Source organism: Siphateles boraxobius, unplaced genomic scaffold (assembly GCF_051911475.1).
Source record: "Siphateles boraxobius isolate OS27281-9 unplaced genomic scaffold, OSU_SipBor_1 24, whole genome shotgun sequence".
In the NCBI taxonomy this organism is placed as follows: Eukaryota; Metazoa; Chordata; class Actinopteri; order Cypriniformes; family Leuciscidae; genus Siphateles; species Siphateles boraxobius.
In genome coordinates, this window is record NW_027508855.1 from 4,819,620 (window position 1) to 4,833,385 (window position 13,766).

Here is a 13,766-nt window from a genome sequence, read left to right on the forward strand (position 1 = left end):
ATTACTTTTATGATGGATGGATGCACTTTTTTGGGGCTTCAAAAAACAAGGTACCATTCACCCCCAAAGAAAGCTTGGAAGAGCCAGGATATTTTTTAATGTAACTCTGATTGCGTTTGGCTGAAAGAATAAAGTAATATACACCTAGCATGGCTTGAGGGTGAGTAAATTACGGGATCGTTTTCATTTTATAACCCTTTAAATAATTAATCTGATGAATAGGCTTTTTGATCACTGTAAATAACCAAATGTTTTTTGTATGCTAGCACAGTTTGTTAATTATCTCATTAAACAATGTTTAACTAAACACTGAAAGTGATCCTTAATCCTCATGCACATTTTCCTAACCACCTCATTTTCCTTGATTTCCTTTTTTTCCCCGTTAGCCATCCAAGGCTTCTCTCCTACAAGGAAAATCCGCAACTTTGAAGAAGCTCGTGGCCTGGACCGAATAAACGAACGGATGCCTCCTCGGAAGGACGGCAAGCAACCTGACGGTACTACAGTTAACACTGCCAATGAGAAAAACGGCACTGACGGGAATGTGTAAGGGGAGATTTTGCACTTTTCCTCTCCTCCATAGCATTTTCTCTTGCTCTGCCACGTTCTCCACGAGACAGACCCCTCAACTGCCTGGGATGTGGAGAGGAATCATTCCACAAACAGAGAGAGAAATCACTTGCAACTAAGTGCAAACATGAGATTTTATTTATTAAATGAAATGTATTAGATGTACTTGATAGCAACAATTTGAAGATGAGTGAACATTTGAAAGTGTGCAAAATACAGGTATACAGTCACAGTGTGTCAACCTTTAAACGGAGACTACAGTTTTGTAACCCGAAGACAGAGATATGGATTTAAGATGCTTTACAGATCAAGAGATCTAGTTAATACCGTTTTATAATATTGTATGTCAAAATGTATTTGGCTAGGGAGGGTTTGGCTGAATATGCTGGCATAAAAATGTCTGTAAGGGATATAAGGCAACGCAAACCTAAGGGAAATAAGTTATGTTCATTGAAAACTATTTTATTACTACTTAAATGTTATTCCGTTTCAAGTAATATTCAGACTAAATGAAACTATCAGCTGCTTTGGGTTCCACGTGTCTGTTTCTACATGGAAAAACTAGCATTTAAATGAATTTTTTCCTAAAACAGCACTTGAATCCTGCCAGATGACACCCCACATGCAAGGAGGCATAAAAATCGATCTTAAATAGAAGTTGTTTGATTCTACTGGTGTGAGTAAAAAAAAAGAACAAATCAAGTCTTATGAAAGCACTGTCTCAATCACATAACGTAACTTCACATTACGTAACTTCTGCATCTGTACTGGAAGTTACTTTGGTCTTTTTAGAGCTATCGTTTAACAGAAGAGACAAGGCTCTCTTTCCCCCGTTTCTTTTCTGCCACCTTTTTTTTATCATGATGATAGATGAGATTGGCAACCAGTTTTATTTGTTACTATATAGGTAGAATCTGTTAGTATGCCTGTAAGCTCATGTACAAATGTAACAGCCAATGTTGGATGTGTGAAGTTGCTTTGATCGACTCAAAAGCCAAAGTCTTTTTTTGTGCTGTGATGAGTTAAATGCCAGAGCTCTAACCTACCCCATTTTGGGGTATGATGGGTGGTAATATTGCACTAAATGCAAGTCCTTTTCAATAGAGAACATGTATATGTAACTCTGAAGCAGGAAGTCTTATTCTCTCTTTAAAGAATGTTCACCAGGCCATCATTTACAGCAAAGTATTCATCCTCTGAAGAGAAACTGCTCGTACGGACTATCAATTTAATCTGGTTTGTGCTTGAGATGTTAACAGAGCTTGATAAATGTGTCTCAAACTGACTTGGTGGTTTCAGCTGTAACACTATGTGAGGGATGTGGGAGGGATTTTTTTTTAACGTGGCTGCTTGTTTTAACATGTTTTTCGAAAAGTTGTGATTTGTCTCCGCCTACTGTTGAGATAAAGAGACTATAGAAGAACAGCATTAAGCCTTTTAATGTGAGTGTTTTTCTTTATTTTAACGAGAGCAGCACGTTTATCTGGTTTTTAAGCGGGTTTAATCCTGATTTGCGATGTTGAATGTCTGATGCTATGCACATGAGCAACCCACCCTATTTAGTGGGTCATTTTCTGAAAGCATTTGAAATGTATTTAACATTTTAGACAACAGTTAATTTTGTAATGTTCTGTGTTTTATTTAGACCAAGTTTTTTTTTGTTTAAATTTAGGACCGGTTCTTCACATGAGTCTGATTTAAGTCACCTTTTTCATTTCAAAAGCATTCAAACTAATAATATGACAAATATGTTGTGCTCATCTTTAGGTGTATGAACTCACAGCTTTTAATAAAAATAAATGTGATTCCAGTGTAACCTTCTGACATACTGCACTGATTTGATCCTGAGAACACACACACACGCTCACACTCTCACTTCAGGAAATGCTGTATGTCTGTGGACACTAAAGGGAAAATGTGCTACACTTATTTGCATGTATTTCAACTGATACCAATGAAAGTTCTGAGATGAAGCTGCTGATCTGGGATTAGTTCTACTGTTATAATGGTTTAACAGGGTGTGGGCTGGTAGACTGGTAACCTGAAGTTCTAGAGAAAGGAAGAGAAAGTTTGAACTTTCTGTTTGCACTCATCTTCACTGTTAAAGAGCTGAAATGTTGAGTGTTAGGCCTTCACCGGCTCAGAGACTCAATTAAGTCCCTGAAACACCATTCGGGGGAATTTTTTGAAATGTTTATGCACAATTATAGCATAATTATAAATACAATTTGGGGATTTAAATGAACAATCCTTTTGTCAAGTACGTGTAATGTGAGGCCACCTTAAATTCTTGATATTATGTAGATGTATCAGTTGAGAAGATGAATAAAAAAAATGAAATACTGTGGACCTCAAGTTTGGTCATATATATTTTTTTTTTTAAATCACCGTGTTTGTGTGTTTTTCAATGTATATTACAGTAGTATTGCATTTTACAGTACAATCAGATTTAATAAACACAAAACTAAAGTAAACATTTGAATTTAAGCATTTAGATCTGATAATATCTGTTGAAAGTGCATTGTAGCAAAATGTATGTTACAAAGTACAGTATTGTTTGTGCAACTGCTTGGCAGACATTGCTATGAAAAACTAGAAAACAATCACATCTGTGACTTTACAGAGGGGAAGTGACATTTTTATAAACTTAAGAAAAGCAGCGTTCTAATTTTGTTTACATTTAGTGGATGTGAGTCAGCTATTATTGCTGACTGCGAATAATAAAATCATTACACAAGGGAGGGTCATTTACACAGAAACAGACTGTACAAATAAATAAATGTAAAAAAAAGAGAAGAAAGAATTTTTAGTCAAAAACAAACATGACTTCAAATTCATTACTCAATTGCCTTTTAGTTCTATTAAGCCTCAGTCTCTTTTAAACACTTGCAATCCCGTCTGGAGTGATTGACCATCCCAACGTGCGGGTTCAACTTCTTGAGGTTTGACGGGTGCTAGACATCACACCTTTGGAGGTGGTGGAGGTGGTCTAAGAGCCTACAAAGGGGACATTTCATTTAAAGGAAAACAATATATTATGTTCCTGAAGACATTATAATCATCAGACCACATTTTTCAAATGTATTATTCACTTGAGATGAATATGTTTGCTAAATTAATAAATTTCAACTTGCCAGATAAACTTTTTAATGCTTTGATTTTTTTTTTTAAACTGAGTGACTGGTATGATTAAAGGTACAGTATAGTTCAAAAGACAAATTTCTGTCAAAATGTATTCAGTTCTTCCTTGTTTTTATAGCAGAATATCCAAGCTTAAAGTAAATGGTGACCAAAGCTGTCAAAGAAGAATTTTCAGTGAATAACTTAAATTTCAGTCTGTTTCTCACACACAGGTATTGCACTACTTTAGTAGATGTTGATTATTGTAAACGAGTCACATGGACTATTGGTACTCTTATGATGCCTTTTTAACATTTAGGAGCTTGACATCTCCTGATCCCCATCTACTTACATTGTGTGTTAAAAAGAGCAGCACGAATGCTAAACACGTGTGTTCCTCAGAAGTCATAACAGGTTTGAAGAAAACATGAGAATCATTTCGGTGTGAACCAACCCTTTAAATACTGATATTGTGTTGTGTACATGTTGTGTTACCTGACGAGCAGTTCTGAAGTCACTATGTAGAGCTCTGGACTGGACTGAAGAGGGTGGAGGTGGAGGAGGTGCTGTAGGTTTTATTACCTAAGAATATAAAGATTACAAGTTCCTGATCACACTTTCATCATTCCTTGGGTATCGATTTTATAGAATATTTGTTTGTTTAGATGAAGTTAGATGTGACTGCGAGTTACCGGAGAAGGCTTCTGATTTGGCATCGCCATTCTCGGTTGGCTCAAGTCAGGGATGTCAACTACATGAACTTTCTGCCTTGGATGGCTTCTGAGAAAACAGCAGCATTAAATACAGTTGATTTATTGGCTTCCCCAAATGTGAATGCATTTGTTTAGTATACTCTTACCTGGATGAAGGTGGTGTACTGTTTCTGCGTTTGTAAAAGAAGAAGGCCAGTCCGATTAGAAGTATCCCAATCAGGCCACAGACAACCACAGCAATGGCTATCGTCACACCTAGAAGTGCAAAAAATTTCATTCATGATCCTCAAAACTAAAAGAATATGAGGCTATTTTGAATGCAGTATCTGCAGTACTACCTTTAGACAAACCGTCACTGTTGGTTGATGTTTCACAATCTGGCGGCAGCCATCCAGGTTCACATCTGCATTGCAGCCTGTGGTCACAAACCTGTAACATATACACATATTAATTCCTCTAAATCACACCAAGTTACAACTTCTGATGTGAAGCAAAGTTTTGTTAATAGACTTGAAATAGTCATAAACCAATGAGCTCTTGAAATAAAGCACAGCTTTGTTTCATTTTATGAGGGAAACGAGAAGTTAATGTTCGAGAAAGGAATATTTCACATACCGCATGTCCTTTGCATTTGGCTGAGCAGTTTGTTGCTTTGTAAGCCGTCTCTAGGTCAACGCACTCGTTCAGGCTACAAACCTGATTAAACAAAATAAATAATATGCTTCCTGATGCTGAAAATAATTTAAATGTCACAATTGTGGCAAACCTAAAAAATGTATTTTATTAGAGGTCTTTGAAGAAATTTATTGTTATTGAACTACAAAGAAATGTGTGTGTTTGTAGTATAACTGGCATGCATATGGAGATCAGCCTTACCAACCCTTCCCCACATTTGGTGCCAGTGTCGACTTGGCCGTAATCCTCTTCCGGATTTCCGTAGAATGTGGCTTTACAGTTGAGGAATGTTACCAGCCGTCCATAATTAGGACTTCCATTGCCATTTATACAGAATAGTTTTCCACACATCACATCTCTGTAGATAGATAAATAAAATTGGTGGTTGATCAGATGGGGCAAAATAGTTATTGAACTGTATTATATGTGAAAGGATTATTAATAGATGTACAAATGGATGTAAAATCTTACTGTTTTTGGCATCCGACATATGTATTGCCATAACGTTTGCAGTAAGCGTAGTACTGTGCTTTTGTGTTTTGGTTGTAGCAATTGTCTTCAGCCACCTCAGCAGCTTTATTTATTTTTGTAATAAAAGAAAAGTTAGAACAGTCATGTCGGGTTCAGCACTGATTATTTTTTAGTATTATTGTGTTGCATCAATATATTGCTGTACTTACTTGGACCCCACATTTTAATACACTGCTCCTTTCTCTGAGGACACTGGCCATTGTAGCAATAACCTTTCTCATTTTTGCAAGGGAGTCCGTTGACTGTAAAGACATCTTCAGGACACATGGCTGATTTTCCAGTGCAGGACTCAGGCAAATCACAGTCATCATTTTTTGGACGACACACATGTGAGGCCGACATAATCTGATGGGGAGGAATAAAAAACATGCGTAGATTATACTTTCAGAGCAGTAAGTGTAGTGTTTGGTTATGCAGGGTATACATGTGCATGTGGCTTTATTATAATATTAAGGGAAATATTTAAACCATTTATTTTTTTTTCGGTTAAAAAAATGAATGACATGTAATTGGTACGAAAACAGAGAGAAGAGAGAACAGCAGAGAACAGAAGCGTCTTTTGAGTCTCATCGTTAATCATGAGAAGGAACACCCCTCAAAAGATGACAATAGTGGAATATGACACCCCTTACTGAGAAACTTTTTTGCTGACCGCGATAAGCTCAGATTCAGAATCACTTGCAGTCCATATTGGGAAAGGAGCAAGCAAAGGGATAGTTTCCCCCAAAAATGTAATTCTGTCATCATTTACTCATCCTCAAGTTGTTCCAAACCTATATGAATTTCTTTCTTCTCCTGAACACAGAAAAATATATTTTGAATATTGTCGTTAACTAAACAGTTGATAGGACCCATTGACCTCCATAGTATTTTTCTTCCATACTATGGAAGTCAATGGGGTCCATCAACTGTGTGGTTATCAGAATTCTTCACATTGATATTGATATTTTCTCAATTTACAGTAAAAGCTATGTTAGACAAAATTAATTTGCAATTAAAAATATCTAATGTACTTATAAAAAATGCTGCAAAAAAAATCCTCCTTGAGAAGAGATGTTTAGAAACGAGGTTAATAGAGGATTTTCGTGAGCACTTCAACGGGTGTCTTCCGTGTGAGAATAACAGTGAGAAAGAGAGTTCTGGGAGGACATTCAAATGTCATTTTGCACATTATCAAGCACATTACCGGCTACCTTAAGGCATGCCCTTTTAAATCCCATAGTGCAATAAATTGTATTTTTTTTTTCTAAATACAACAAGGAAATGAGTAGAAATTAATTGTTGCCACATGGCAACGCTGTACCATAAAAGGTTACGTTTAAATGACTCGTCTTGAAATGAAATGAAATGTCATGAAATTTCCATTTTTGGGTGAACTATCCCTTCAAGCTTCTTTGGCCATATTGAATCTGTTGTAGTGGTCCGAAGAACCAGCACCCTTTAGGCACACATATTCTATTGCGTACCTACCTTTATACTTATACAAATAAAGGCATTGAAGCAGCCAGGCTGATCATGAATGTGTTTCTGCAGTGTAGAAGTTCAAGAAGAAACGTTTTAAACTCAATTTCCAAGTTACAAACTTTTAACCCTGAAATCACTGGCGGAAAGTTTTATACATGGGATGGCCAAATTCTATAATGTGGCAGATAGTGTTGTCCAAAAGGGTTGCTTAGCATTACCCCTCATTAGCTAAACATTTCTATACTGTAATTTTTGACACTGCACTGTGTCTAGCACAGATGTGTAGCCCTATTCGTACAGGACTAGTTTTCCAGGGGGTTGTTTGAGAAATTTGTGTTTCACAGATGTACTTTGAAATATTAATCCTGTCCAAATCTGCAGGGCTGCTGATGATCTGTTTTCTCTGTGTCACAGGAGTTCAAATTTTTCCAACTCGATAGATTCATTTGGAATTGTGCAGTACCAGTCAAAAATCTGATTAGATTTTATTATAAACTTTCTAATCAATATGAATATAAATTAATTAGATAATTTATAAATAAGATCAGCTGGGCTGTCGTTGACATCTTACAAGTTAGTCATCTTTTTCTTTTTTTTTAATACTGTTTACAAGTCAGTTACCTAAAAACGTAGATTGGTCTAATTTGATACCAAAAAGTAAGACTGATTACCCCAAACTAAGGAATAAAGAATATTCTATATTATGTTATCTCTAAATATGAAGCATAGACTTTATTCCATCCACAGAAAGCAACATGTATTATTGAATAGTCTATACAAAATCTTCCAGCCTAGGCTGAAGTCATTTACATTAACCACAATTTGGGACAAATGTGGAAAACTATAACTGCCGCAGACCCGCAGTTGATTTGATACCTTCATGATTTGATGAATGATACAGCAAAATGCCCCCGACTCTTTGAATCTTACCTTGCACTTTTCACAGCATTCTCCTGTTGCACATTGTGAGCCCTCTGTCAGTTTGCAGGTGGTTGCATTGCAGCATGGGTTTGTACACTCCTATGCAAAAACATTTAGTGTTAATCTTGGTTGTGAAATAATGACACTGAGAATGTCTTACAATGAGATATGAGCACATAATAAATGGCCTGTTTAAGTTCTAGTTCTGAGAATTTAGAAAAGCTCTAGGGAAGTAATTTACTTGTCAAAGTAGAGAATGAATGAATGAATGAATGAACATAAGGATCCAGTGAAAGTATGCAGTACATCCTACTCAAATTCTATCCAAAAATAATAGATGACTAATGTGCATGTGTAAACAAATCTGCAGTAATGCATGTATTCCATCTGCAGAGAATTCAAATATTGCATATGAAAGATTGTCCCATAAGCACACCAAACACAATGATACTTTAGCAACTTGTTGTCAAATGTATGATAAACAACATTTCTGAGGATCGTCTGTGTATGTCTTGACAGTATCTTTCTTCCTGACAGTATCTGGCTTTGATTTGTTGAGTACTTCTAGTCAAATTAGCTTATGTGAGGAATAATTTCTATGTTAATAATAAATGTGTGTCTTTACATTCCTTGTCATTCTAAAGGGCATTTTGATATATATTTGCTGATTTAGATTCTTTAGGAATCCATTAATATCTAGGAAAAATGACAGTGGGGTTGTAATTCTAACAATATTTTAAAAAAAGCATTTTCAACAAATATATTTATACTTGGTTAATATATTTTGGTATTTTGAGTAACTTAATATCAATTTGTTGCAAAAACATTTCAAATCATTGAATTCAGATATAGGATGCCGTAGTCTGCTTACTTGCACCGTTCCACAGTCACATTCTTCTCCTGTCTCCACAAATCTGTTTCCACACACAGCCGGCTGAATCAAATCTTTTGATTCGGGCATATTTAGAAGACATTCTGGGTTTTTGCTGTTCAAGTAATCTGCATAGGTGCCAGTACTGCAGCTGCTAAAGTGTTGAGGGATGAAATAGCTGTGGAGACATGGAGTGATATTTGTTCTGAAATTTGGTTTTAGGCTCTCTATAACACAGAGATGATCAAAGTTATACATAAAAAATCTTAAGATTTATTAATATTAACAGCAGTGTGAAATATAAATGTCTGTTAGAGTGATATATTAGTACAAATGACCTGTGAATACTTGTAGAAATCATTGTTTTTTTAGGTGAATATGCATTATGTAAGCTCTGTATTTGAATTAAGCATGCTTAGGTGTATGGAAATAGAGGCAGCACATATTACACTATATTTTAGCGTCCTTGTTACAAATTACATGTAGTAATACCTACAAATTATGCATAATTAGATGTAATTAACCCTAAAGCAAACCATAAACATAACCCTATAGTAAGTACATGTAGTTAATTAGTATTACTCTACTTAAATGTATAATTACAATGTAACATGGACACCTTAAAATAAAGTGTAACCCAGATTTGTAACCCAAAAAAAAACGAATAGAGTTCAACAATTTTGTGATTGGCATATATAGGAGTTACCTGAGAGCAGCTGTCATAATGCAAGTGCCATCAGAACAAACACAGGTGCTGGTGTCATGATTCATCCCGAGATTGTGCCCCATCTCATGGGCCATAGTAGCCCCCACTGCTATAGAATTAGAGTTGTGATCCTTTGAAGAGGAAAGATCAGTTAGCACTCAAACTATAGATCGAGGCTTAACATTGATTAAAACATGGATTTTTCATTCAAATCTTTATTTAGTCTATATTATAATCAAGCTCAATTTGTGAGGAAGTAAAGATAAGACATTGCAGCAATAAGCGATACACCGCAGACACTTCCCTCATCATTGTGAAATCCCCATTCTCTGTTCTCTTGAGGGATTTTGAAAGAAGAAAACAAAAACAGGACTCACATAAAAATAAAAATAAACCTGATGTGTTTAAACAGTATCTTAAACTCATTCGAATGTTAATGAATTTGATGACTGAATTTACACTCCTGAACAAACTCTAAACAATGGCTTTTATTTACAGTCATGTGAAAAAGAAAGGACTCCCTTTAGAATACTATGGTTTTACGTATGAGAACACAATTAAAATCATCTCGTCTGTGGCAGGTCTTAAAATTAGGTAAGGTAAATACAACCTCAAAGTTAGGTGAATACAACCTCAGATGAACAACAACAAATTACATATTACAAGGTGTCATTATTTATTTAACAAAAATAAAGCCAAAATGGAAAATCCATGGGTGACAATCCATGGGTGGCTTGTTGAGCCACTTTTATCACCAATAAGTTGAAGGAATCGTTTTCTGAATGACAGTATCCGTTTTTCGCATCGTTCTGAAGGTATTTTGGCCCATTATTCTTTACAACGTTGGTTCAGTTCATTGAGGTTTATGCACAACTCTCTAAAGGTCCCGCCACACATTTCAATCAGGTTGAGTTCTGGACTTTGACTGGATTTTTTTTTTTTTCAGCCATTCTTTTGTAGATTTGCTGGTGTGCTTGGGATCATTGGACTGTTGCATGACCCAATATCGGCCAAGCTTTAGCTGTCAGACAATTGGCCTCACATTTGACTCTAGAAAACGTTGGTATACAGAGGAATTCATGGTCGACTCAATGACTGCAAGGTGCCCAGGTCCTGTGGCTCCAAAACAAGCCAAAATCATCAACCCTCCACCAGCGTGATGGACAGTTGGTATGAGGTGTTTGTGCTGATATGCTGTGTTTAGTTCACGCCTTGGCACTTGGCGCTGTGCATTATGGCCAAACATCTCCACTTTGGTGGAGGACATTTCAAAGGACATTGCTCCAGAAGTCTTGAGGTTTTTTTAATTTGCAACTTTGCAAACCTAAGCAGTTTTCTTTTTAGAGAGAAGATGCTTTCTCCTGGCAACCCTTCCAAACATGCCATACTTGTCCCATCTTTTTTTAACTACTGTCATGAACTTTAACATTTAACATGTTAACTGAAACCAAGTAGAGTCTGAGGTGTAGTTCTTTGATGTTTTGCGATTTCTCTGAGCCCTGCACGGTCTGACCTTGGCGAGAATTTGCTGGGACATACACTCCTGGTTTTCCACTTGTGAATAATCTTCCTCATTGTAGAATAATGGACTTTAAATTGTTTGGAAATGGTCGTATAATCCTTCTTAGATTGATGGCAGCAACAGTTGCTTCTCTAAGATCATTGCTGATGACTTTCCTCCTTGGCATTGCGTTAACACACGCCTGAATGCCAGCAAACTGACAAAACTTCTGCTTTTATACAGGTAATCACACTTTCTGATGATCAATTAATCTGAGATTTGATTAGCAGCGTCTGACTGTTACTTAACCACTTAATTCCTATGGATGCAGCAAGGGTGCAAGTTTGTCACCCATGTATTTTCCATTTTGGCCTAGTTTTTGTAAACAAATAATAAATAATGACACAGTGTAATGTCATACGTTGTTGTTTATCTGAGAGGTTTTATTATTTACCTTATTTTAAGACCTGTCAAGGACCAGATGATTTTTTTTATTATGTCCTGATTGATACATAAAAACATAGAATTCAATAGGGTGTCCTTTTTTTACATGACTGTATATCACACACACACACACACACACACACACACACACACACACACACACACACACACACACACACACACACACACACACACACACACACACACACGTATATGACAATGTTGATATGTTAGATCTGCTACGCTGCTACTGTTGGTTATTGCTGCTGCTGCAGAGCAAGTACAGGTCTTGCTATTGCCAATACATACACGACACACTGCTGTGAGCATGACAGACATGCTGCTTCTGTACAATATAACATATATGAATTAACCATAGCAGATCTATTCAGCCTGTGCCATCTAGAGCTTCATGACATAACTTTGTGTGTGTGTGTGTATATATATATATATATATATATATATATATATATATATATATATATGTATATATATATATATATTATTTTTTTTATAAAAATGTTTATACACCTTCTTCAGTGCAGTTAGTGCATTTCCCTTTCCTTTATAGTGATATATTATTTTAAATACATATTTTTGTCAAATATGTTTGTGACTTTTTTTAAGAGAATATTAATACCTGCACAATCCCTGTTGAAAGACCTCCACACAGGGTTCCAATGTAAGCTAGACCCACAGTTGATCCATCAAAGTCAATTGCACTGGAAGAAGGGCAAAAAACAATGTTCAAACTTTGAACCAATCCTGCTGGATTACATTCAGTTAGTTAATAGTCTTCTTCCTGGTTCAGTCTAAACCATGTAAAAGAGAACACAATGACGCAGATTGGAGCAGAGAAAGTATTGGAGCAGTTCTGAGCTGAATATTTGTATTTTCAAACATGTGGTTATTGGAGCTGACCTGAGGAATTGGGCATTGTCGTGCTTCTTTCTTTTGACGAGATCACTGTTCCTCCAACTGGAAAAGCTGTCTAGAGTTGCTCCAGGAGCAGAGGACACTGTTATCTTATCGCTGTCCGTCCACACTTCAAATCCAGTCAGAGCAACAAAGGTGTCGATTTCTTTATAGGCCTGCACACCCAGAAAAGAGTGACAGAAAGTGAATTATATATTGTATATTATGGGGTTTAAAATTCGGAGAATACTAGTGAATTTCTTTCTGATTTTAAACCTTTTTAAATTATTGTATTATTTAAAAAAAATCAGTGAGAAGTTTATTTGAAAAATTAACAAATGTTTGAATTTCTTATAATACAGAATTAGTACATATACTGTTTGTACATCTATGCATTAGACACTTTTATTTAAATTGACTTACAATACAGCAACATAAGCATTTCCTCACAGGTATTTTGTTATTAGTTGTTACATTTGTATTTTGTGTGTCCCCCTTTTGGATGAAATTGACTCGTGAGCTTGTGGAAAGTCCATGATAGTCCATGTTATCCAGCACGATTGTCATCTTGTGTGCTTCAGTGGAAGCAAGGAAGCCACAGATATCGCAAATATTATAAGTCTAGAACCTAGAAATATTAAGATTCTGCACTGTTTATTACTCATTTTATGCCATAATGTTCCTTTATTTTAAATCACTTTTAAATTAAGTTTTAATTTTCTGATGTTTGGATTCCACTGTATATAGGCTACGTTTGTACTAGTGCAATAAAAACTTATTTACTTTAAGTTAAGAAAGTAGATATTAAAGATCTGTATCTAGTCATGTAATCCTATCAATTATCACACTCAAGAACCCTTATTATTTACGTTTCACAAATGTTGCCATGTTGTCACTGATCTATATAGGGACGTCCCGCTTGACGTCACGCCATTTGGAGCAGCCATTTTGACGGAATAGAAAATGCTATAACGCCGGTGATAATACAGCTCGTCGCGAAATATTTCTTTCATGCCCGAGCGATGCTGTGCAATTGGATGCGATCAGATACGTGATCATACAAAAGGAATATCTTTATACCGTATCCCAAAAGAAACAAAACGGAGGAACAAGTGGTTGGCGGCAATAAACAGGCAAAACGCTGATGGCGGTGTTACTGTTTGGCTTCCAACTCAACACAGCTTTGCACTCTTCATTTTGGATCAGGTAAGTTGTCCCCTCGAAGGCTAATGAATGATTTCTCGGAGTTCGGGATCAAATGTTATAAATCCACTGTTGCCATAGAAATCCGCAATGTGTGTGTGCACACTACCATTCAGCATAACATAACAGGGC

General features: G+C 36.1%; 2 protein-coding genes across 5 annotated transcripts in view; one reads left to right on the forward strand and one right to left on the reverse strand.

Annotated features, from left to right (window-relative positions):
- ppp3cca (protein phosphatase 3, catalytic subunit, gamma isozyme, a) overlaps positions 1–2,925 on the forward strand; it is a 36,198-nt gene extending 33,273 nt beyond the window's left edge. For both annotated transcript variants that reach the window (XM_077240891.1, XM_077240892.1), the window contains one exon: positions 387–2,925. In XM_077240891.1, the coding sequence (XP_077097006.1) occupies positions 387–550 (164 nt within the window). In that variant the 3' untranslated portion in view covers positions 551–2,925. The remainder of the gene's footprint in view (positions 1–386) is intronic.
- Position 2,926: 1 nt separating this feature from the next.
- The window catches only part of adam28 (ADAM metallopeptidase domain 28), a 32,753-nt gene continuing 21,913 nt past the window's right edge, over positions 2,927–13,766 (reverse strand). For 2 of the 3 annotated variants that reach the window (XM_077240889.1, XM_077240888.1), the window contains 14 exons: positions 12,438–12,607; positions 12,157–12,238; positions 9,572–9,702; positions 8,866–9,043; positions 8,004–8,093; positions 5,759–5,954; positions 5,550–5,652; positions 5,280–5,436; positions 5,019–5,099; positions 4,742–4,832; positions 4,550–4,658; positions 4,383–4,470; positions 4,186–4,272; positions 2,927–3,567 (listed from right to left, as the gene is read on the reverse strand). In XM_077240889.1, the coding sequence (XP_077097004.1) occupies positions 3,532–3,567; positions 4,186–4,272; positions 4,383–4,470; positions 4,550–4,658; positions 4,742–4,832; positions 5,019–5,099; positions 5,280–5,436; positions 5,550–5,652; positions 5,759–5,954; positions 8,004–8,093; positions 8,866–9,043; positions 9,572–9,702; positions 12,157–12,238; positions 12,438–12,607 (1,599 nt within the window). In that variant the 3' untranslated portion in view covers positions 2,927–3,531. The remainder of the gene's footprint in view (positions 3,568–4,185; positions 4,273–4,382; positions 4,471–4,549; positions 4,659–4,741; positions 4,833–5,018; positions 5,100–5,279; positions 5,437–5,549; positions 5,653–5,758; positions 5,955–8,003; positions 8,094–8,865; positions 9,044–9,571; positions 9,703–12,156; positions 12,239–12,437; positions 12,608–13,766) is intronic. The other variant, XM_077240890.1, reaches the window with a different exon arrangement.